The following is an 8880-nucleotide window of genomic DNA, read 5'->3' on the forward strand; positions in this document are numbered from 1 at the left end:
AGAGAGAGAGAGAGAGAGAGAGAGAGAGAGAGAGAGAACATGAGAATTGGAGAGAAAGAGGGAGGGAGAGAAGAGGCAGAGAAAAGAAAGGGACAAAATGAAAGAGAGGACAGATCTGAGAAGAGACAGAGAATATGGAAAGCCACAAGGAAAGAAATAATAGCAGGAGATATGCAGACAGGAGGCAGAGGCAGAATGGAAGGGAGAGGAAGAGGGACAGTCAGAGGCAAAGAAAACCTAAAGGAAAGAGATGAAGAGACAGGGAATGTGAGAGAGGGACTGAAACATTGTGATTGCTCCAGAGAGCCAGGGGAAGAGGCAGACTGATGGTGACACAGAGAGACAGGGAAGGGAGAGGAAAGGGGGGAAGGGGAAGACAAAGAGAGGACAGACAGGGACACAGATAGGGAGACAGAAGTAGAGATGAGAACCAGACAGAAGAGAAGGGCAAATCCAGACAAAGGAAAAGAGAAAGGCAGAAGGGTTTGGGAGAGATGAAGAGGAGAAATAAACAGGAAGTTGGAGAAAGCCAGACAGAGATCATGAAAGAGAAGAAAAACAAAATAAGAGAAGCTGGGGGGAGAAATAGGCAATGAGGAGTGACCACAGAATGAGAGAGGAGAGAGATGGAGAGGAAGGGAAGAAAAAGTGATAAAAAGAGGTGGGGAGGAGAGGGGCAGCTGGGTTTGAGGATAGTCTGGGCAGGGCCATTAGGGTAGCTCCCTCCCCTGCACAACGACACCGCAGGGCCCCCTCCTCACCTGCTGGATGTAGCTGACAAACTTACACATGAACTCTCCAAAGACCCAGCTGGGAAGGGGATAGAGCATAGCCGTGAAGGGCACACAGCATACCAGGAAGATGATGTCTGTGGCCGCCAAGTTGGCTGGAGTGGGGTGAGGGGGAATAGGGTGGGGGAGGGGGAGACAGGTAAACTGAAGGACAAATCTGGTTCAAGTTCTTACCACCCCTCCCCCCAACACTGCCAAGAAGAGAGATTCAACCCCCCCCCCCCCCCCCCCCAACCTGTTTTGATTACAGCCTGCCTCATTAGCTGGAAGGGACTCCCCAAAATCACCTCATTCTCCCCATCAATGCCATACTTTTCAAGACCCTACCAAACCCCGACAGAAAAAGGAAACAAAGATTCCCTTTTTCTAGTTCTCCCAAAGGAGTGAGATTTCCCTGCCCTTCTTGTAAGCTGCTGTGGGCATCACCATCAAGGAGGCAGGCCTTTCACTGTTTTGTACCTGTTTCCCCAATTAAATTCCTGGAGTCTGGGTAGAATACAGGGATCAGTCTGGGTAGGATTCAGGGACCAGGCTGTGGTACTATCAACCCACCACCAACTTCCTTTCCCCAGCTTCAGAGCCCTGGCTCCAGTGCTCTTAACCAGCTAGTCTATGGTTCTTTGCACATCTAGCTCCCCAGCTCCCTAAAGGGGTCCCAGAATCCATCACTATCCCCAATCCAGTTCAAGAGGAGCCTGCTTTTTTGTTTGTTTGTTTTTACTAAGGATTGATTTAGAGTGAGAGTTAAAAAAAAAAAAGACTTTGCAACACTGAACACAGATATCGCAGTTGTGGGTAGGGGGTGGGGGTGAAGGGGTCCTTAGAGACTTGTAGTCCAAACCCTTTATTCAAAGGACAAAAAATCAGACTCAGAGGGTAAAAGACTTGCCCAGGGTCACACGAGTAGTAAACAGTAAGGATGCAGCCTGTAGTCCTTCGACTCCCAATCGGGCACACTCTCTATTCATTACTGTAGCCTGAGAGTATCCTTTCTCCACCCGCACTTCACAAACTCTAAGAACCATTCGGGCTTCAGGAGGCTGACTCCTGCCCGGTGTAATCTCCTTTCCATTCTCCCGCACAGACTGACAGACTCCTTTCCGACACCTCGCTGCGGAGTCTTCCCCAGACAAACTCCTGCGCCTTTGGACAGCGCTGGCTGTCCAAATAAGACGTTTGGTCTTACTTTCAACCAAAATGAATTTCTCTGCTTTCTTCCCTAGTTCCCCGTTCTGGGGCCAAAAAAATGATGGAGTCCCCCTTTCTAGCCTATTTTCTCCAGTTTCCCCTCCTAAAATAGGCCCCAGAACTGGGTTCAAAACTCCACATTTCAACCCGAGAGGAGGTGGCTGGACTTGAATGAATTCTCCTTCCCATCCCCATTCTCCACCCCTACCCCAAGGTTACCAGTTTGAGGCTATGGGGGTCTGGAGCCTGCGCCCTCCCTTCTCCCCTGACAGTTCCGTTCACCTGGGAGAAATCTGAATGAACTTAAGGAGGGAAGCGCCCCCCTCCCAGGAGGGCTAGCCGAGCCTCTGAGCTGCCAGCTTCGGGGACCGGCAGAGTCGGGGGGCTGGGGACGGAGGTGGGACGCGGCATTCCCTGCGGAAGATCCTCTCGTCCCATGGGGAACAGGTCGAGAGGGGCGTTCTCATGGAGAAGAGGACCCTCTGGGCCCGATGAGGGGCGGGGTTCCCGTCCTGGCTCACCGATGTAGAAGTTGGTGACCGTCCTCATCTGCTTGTGCTTAGAGATCACGTAGATGACGAGGGAGTTACCCGCCAACCCCACTACCAGGAGAGCAGCGAAGAAGAGCGGCACCAGCCAGGCGTCCACGAGGCGCGGAGGCCCCGACAGCCTGGAGCTGTTGGCACAGCCGTTCCCAGCCCCTTGGCAGGAGGACTCGTTCAGTGCCGGAAAGGAGGCATTGACCTCTGACCCGGGCCCCGGGCCCCCAGAGTGGTTCATGGTCCCGGCCTGGCCCCCTGCCTTCTTCCAAGAGGCCTTCTTGTATTGTCGTCACAAGAATGAGGATCGAAGTGGAGAGGAGGGTGCCCTTGGGAACCCGGGGTTGGGGGGAGGAAGGAAGGGTGACCCTGGGCTGGGGCAGGACTGGATCGTGCAGAGCAGGGTGGGTTTGGAGCTCCCCGTCTCTCCCCTACTCGCTCTCTATGTGCCACGACGGAGTCCGGGGTGGGGAGCGCTGGGGACCTCGGGCTCCTGGTCGGCCAGCCAGACGCACCGGTATAGCAAGAACCACGCTGCAAATCTCTCTGGCTCCGTCAGCAGTCGGCAGTGAATCCACAGCAGCCCTTTATATAACTCCTGCCCACCGCTTCGTTCCCCCTCCTATTCCCCTCTCTCCTCGCTCCCCACCTTCTCCTCCTCCCCTCTCTCCTCCTTCCTCCCCTTCCCACCTTCCTTTCTTTTCTTCTCTCCATCGCCCTCTCACTTCTTCATCTCCTTGCTCCAAACAGCCCCAAATCCTGCCTCCGACAGGGGAACCCCAATCGGAACCTGCGGAGTTGGAGGGCATTGCATGCATTCTTCGAATTGTCACAGACCTCCGAGGTCCCGACGCATGACCCTTGTCTTCTTCCAGCGACGGAGAGCCCCATGGTGAGCTCCAGGTGCAATAGCTGGGAGTGTTAACAAATTCTCCCTTTCACTAAGCTCCAGTCTCCTTTGGTCCAACATCTACCCGCTGCTCCTCGTTTCGCCCTCCGGAGCCAAGCAGAACAAGTTCAACCCTTTTTCCCCATGGCCACTTTTCAAGTGGAAACAGAGTAACGATCATGGAACCGTAGGAAGTCCTAGCTGGAAGAAGCCTTAAACTACAGCAAGTTAGGGCTGGCGGGAGCCTTAGAGATCATCTAATCATCCCTTTCAATTACCAAAAAAAAAAGAGAAAAAAATCTGCCTTTTACCTTTAGCCGTCACTAGTCCTGACCAAGGGGAAAAAAATAAGCTTCTTCACAGAGATTGTGTCTGACAAGCTTACCAATTTTTGCCTTAGCTGTCCCCCAGACTGACAATGTGTACAATAGTCTATCCTGGTAGAACTCCATCTCTCCTCTGATGAAGGAAATAGATTGGATGATCTCTTCTGCTCTCAAGGACTTTCCTCACCAACTCCTTCATCCTGACTCCAGACCCAAGACTCCTTTTTGCTCTCCCACTTAGTAGTATTTTAGCTTTTCCAATTACATTTAATTTTCAACACTCACCTCGGTAAGATTTTGAGTTCCAAATTTGTCTCCTTGCCCCCTCCCCAAGACAGAAAGCGATCTGATGTAGGCTATAACTATGCCATCATATTAAACCTATTTCCACATTATTCATGTTATAAAAGAAGAATCAGGAAAAAGGGAAAAGCTACAAGAAAGAAAAAAAAGGGCAAATAATATGCTTCCATCTGCATTCAGACTTCATCGTTCTTTCTCTGCATGTGCATAGCATTTTCCATCATGAGTCTTTCTGGATTGTCTTAGATCACTGTATTACTGAGAAGAGCTAAGTATATATATCAAAGCTGGTCATTGCATAATGTTGCTATTACTATGTACCATGTTCTCCTGGTTCTGCTCACCTCACTCAGCATCTATTCACTTAATAGACCCAATATTCCTTGCACTGGATCCATGCCTCATTGTCAAGCTTCTACAAATAGCCGGATGTCTCTATTTTCGCCACGTGTTCCCTTTCTAAACCTTTCTCTCACCATTGTGTGTGTGTGTATACATATATACACTCCTAGTTTTTTTCTGTGGTATTTCACACTGTTGACCATACAACCTTCTATATAATCTCTCCTGCTTTGAGGCATTGCTTTCCCTGTGTTCTTTTCCTTACTTAAAATATTACTTTAAAATGTCCATTGAATGTAATTGAATTGTAGGTCATCCCTTTGATGGAACCAGTCACAATCTCACCATACCATATTTTAGCAGTCTCTATAAATTACTATGGCTAAAATTGGTGGTCAGCTATCTAGCAATTTTCTGATCTACAATGTATAAACATTGGGCAATCTCTATTAACCCCTGAGCAAGACCAAGACCTTGATTGTTCAACTGCACTTCAAGGTCAGGGTCTCCATGACTTTCAATAGCTAAGTTCAAGTGACTTCTTTCTGACCCAGAAAAGGTCTTAGGGTAGGGAATTGGATCAAAGACTGGTCAAGTCAATTTACAAACATTAAAAAGCATTTACTGTGTGAGTAGGGGAAGATACAAAGTCTAGCTAAAACTTGAATCCTTCTCATAGATCTTATAGTCTAGCAAGGACATATCAAATGTCCTAAAGTGGAATGAGCTGCTGGAGAGACAGAGACTATGACAGAGACAGAAAGAGATGGAGACAGAAATAAGAGAATATCATCAAGAGGAATTCCTCCAAGGGTTAATCTTAGAGATTCTTCGAGAACACAAATACCAATAACGACAATAGACAATATTACATAAATGCATTAGAGAAGTACACAGTAGTCTTTGAGATCCAAGGAGAAAATGCCTTTATCTTACAGAAACATTATGTGTGCTCAGATACTCAAGGCTGCAGTTGGTGTGTATCTTGTCATCCCTATGGCTCTTGCTTCTGGGTACAGACTTTTAATTTTCAGATAGTAGATAACAATGGCGACATATGGTGAACACAATACCTTAGGACACACAACACCCCCTTTTCCCCCAACATCTTTTCTAAGTAGAGGAGTGTGGGGGAGGGGAACATGGGGGACATGTCTAAGAACCCCACTTTCTCAATCAGTATGGCTCAGCCACACCCACAGACTTCATTTAGCCTTATCCTCAAACTTCCATATGCAGAAATCATGACTGATCTCCCCAAACACACCAGCAGAATTCTCTTTGTCTCATTTTCTTAGGTAATATGGCTACTGCAGTCCCAAACAGAGATGGCAATGTGGTCACATGTGGTGAGAGCAATATCCTACACCCCTCACCCCCTTTTAAGTTAGGCTAGTTTTCCCTTAAAAGAGACCAAAATCATCCTTTAGGCTTGATTGACTTAGGAAACTACCAGTTCTGGTTATTGATGTGTCTTCCTGGTTGCCTTAATACAAATCAGTCCCAAGGTGCTTGTCTGATGACTGACTGTCAGACCATGATGGGCAATTCAGAGTCAGGGAAGTTTTGCTTAGCTGGCTCAAGTCCAGATGTCCTCAGTGTATATCTTGGTTGAATATTCTCCTGCTAAGACTAAGTAAAACGCTTTTGACTAACCTTTAAATTACCTGAAAATCTTCTCATTTCATTCTGAAATCAATCACAAACTACCAGCATACTAGCCTGAGTCAGACTGGGCCCAGAATACTGTAAGATAGCTGTGATCAAAAGCCATAGCAGGGTAGGAATCTTTTAGCTATGGGCAACTCACCTACACTATTCTTCTTCATTTCCATGCCTTACCAATACTTCTCTCCCTGCCCACCAGCTCCCTTCTGATGCTGACCCTTGACTTCTGATTTCCTAGTAACAGTAATGTACAGGGCAACATGGCATCATGTAGAGAGAACTGGCCTTGGAGCCAGGAAGACCCAAGTGGAAATCTCAACTTTGATACATACTGGCTCTGTGACCTTGGACAAATCATTTAACCCCAGGCAACAAGGACAGCTGGGTGGTACAATGGAGAGAATGGTGAGCCTGGAGTCAGGAAGACCTGAGTTCAAATGCAGCCTCAGACACTTCCTGACTGTATGACCCTGGGCAAGTCACTTCACCCTGTTTGCCTCAGTTTCCTCATCTGTAAATGAGCTGGAGAAGGAAATGGTAAACCACTCCAGTGTCTTTGCCAAGAAAAGTCCAAATGGAATCATTAAGAGTCTGAAACAACTGAACAACACCCTCTAAGACCCTAAGTTGGGAAGAAAGTGCTAACTTGAATCAATAATGGGAGTTTCTATCTGAGAATTCCCTATACCAAGGAAATAACAGATCTGGTACTCATCTCCCACTTCCTAATAACAATAAAACATTTAAATCTTTAAACTGAAAACATACAGTATAGTTAATCATAAAAAATAATAACAATAAGTGACACAACATTAAAATTTGTAAGCTTTACAAAGTGATTTCATGACAACCTTGGGAGGTGGGCAGATAGGTCGTGTAGGCATTATTGCTCCCCCTTCACATATGAGGAAACAGATTCAGAGAAGTTCTGTAACTTAATTCCAGTTTCATGACTTACCTAGGGTTGCGTATGGAGGAAGTGGATTTTTTTTTTGCCCTAGAGTTATTGTCTCCAGCACACGTATCAGACCCTTCAACTCTCCATTCTTCATGTAGCAGCTAGGTGGCGCAATAGATATAAAGTGCTGGGTCTGGAGTCAGGAAGACCTGAGTTCGAATGCAACCTCAGACACTTACTAGTTGTGTAACCCTGGGCAAGTCACCTAACTTCTTTCTGCCTTGGTTTCCTGATCTGTAAAATGGGGATAATAATAGCATCTATTTCCCAGGGTTGTTGTGAGGATCAAAAGAGATTAATATGTGTAAAGTGCTTTGCAAACCATAAAGATATAAATGCTAGCTATGATCATGTCTACTCACACTGTTCCCTATGTCCAGAATATTTTCTTTTTGCCTCCTTTCCTTTCTTTTCACCTCTTTCTATCCTTCCTTTAAAGCACAAATGATCCCTCCTCCAGAGAACTTTTCCCACATCAGGATATTTCTCCCCAGACTTCAGATAACCCATCTTTAACCTAACAGTATGCATTACAGTTATTTGTATTGGTGCCTTATTCTTCTGTTAGGTTATAAGACTTCATGAGGTCGGGGACTATATTTCTTCTAACTTTTGTATCTCCCTCATATCTGCACAGTGTGGTCCTGCACAAGCAGGCACCTCATAACGTCTGATGAATGAATGAATGATCCAAAGTCCATTGCCTTTTTCAAGATTCCACTCCCTTCCTCCACCCAAATTTCACCAGCCCACTTTCCCAGAAAGCAAGCATCAGCACCTGTGCCTGGAAACTAGAGTCTGTAAATTACAGCCCACAGAGCTGGGCCCTGGATCCTGGAAAAATGTCACATTATAAATAAAAAAAAATTTTTTAAGTCACAGTCATTTCCACTATACAGCCTCTCCCTGCCCCTAAAATTGGTTTTGACCTTGTTAAGAAAAAAAAAGGAAGGGAGAAAGGAAGAAAGAAAGGAAGAAAGAAAGAAAGAAAGAAAGAAAGAAAGAAAGAAAGAAAGAAAGAAAGGAAGGAAGGAAGGAAGGAAGGAAGGAAGGAAGGAAGGAAGGAAGGAAGGAAGGAAGGAAGGAAGGAAGGAAGGAAGGAAGAGAAAAAGAGTTAAGTGAAAACAACTGAAACAATGAGAATATCTGACATTATGTTGTCCTCTACCACTGGGGAGAAGAGGGAGAGATTTAATTATCTGTTTTCTCAGACTACAATGTCTTGCTGGCTAGAAATTATTTAGAAAATGAAACAACAGGGGCGGCTAGATGGTACACTGAATAGAGCACCTGCTCTGGAGTCAGGAGGACCTGAGTTCAAATCCAGCCTCAGACACTTGACACACTAGCCATGTGACCTTGGGCAAATCACTTAACCCCAATTGTTCTGCCTTCCACCTTACAAAAACAAAAACAAAAAGAAATAACAATCACAAAAAGCCAGCAGGATTTCATCAAGAATAGGTCATGCCAGACTGACTAGTGCCACAAAGAGTGGGACATGACTGAAACATCTCAACAGCACATCACACATTCTGTTTTTTTGGAGATCCAGTTATTAAACATTTATTAACACATTACTGGGTTCAAGGGTTGTCTTCTCTAAGAAACTTTCCTAGGGGCGGCTAGGTGGCAAAGCAAATCGAGCACCAGCTCTGTAGTCAGGAGGACCTGAGTTCAAATTTGGCCTCAGACACTTAACACACACTGAAAAACTAGCCGTGTGACCTTGGGCAAGTCACTTAACCCTAACTGCCCTCCAAAAAGCATTAAAAAAAACCTTTCCTGATCCTCCCAATTGTGTTTCCTCCCTCAAAAATTTATTTATAACATTTATTGAATTTATTAATACCATAAATTGATTAATATTTGTTCA

At 45.9% G+C, this 8880-nt stretch overlaps 1 protein-coding gene across 1 annotated transcript in view; it reads right to left on the bottom strand.

The window, feature by feature from the left end:
* KISS1R (KISS1 receptor) overlaps positions 1 to 2759 on the bottom strand; it is a 9079-nt gene extending 6320 nt beyond the window's left edge. The window contains exons 1-2 of the mRNA XM_069101942.1: positions 2501 to 2759; positions 762 to 886 (exon numbers count right to left, since the gene is read on the bottom strand). Of these exons, the coding sequence (XP_068958043.1) occupies positions 762 to 886; positions 2501 to 2759 (384 nt within the window). The remainder of the gene's footprint in view (positions 1 to 761; positions 887 to 2500) is intronic.
* Between the last annotated feature and the right edge of the window lie 6121 nt (positions 2760 to 8880).

Source organism: Petaurus breviceps, unplaced genomic scaffold, assembly GCF_028583685.1.
Source record: "Petaurus breviceps papuanus isolate PSGF00001 unplaced genomic scaffold, PetGlider_PUasm1.0 523, whole genome shotgun sequence".
Taxonomy (NCBI): domain Eukaryota; kingdom Metazoa; phylum Chordata; class Mammalia; order Diprotodontia; family Petauridae; genus Petaurus; species Petaurus breviceps.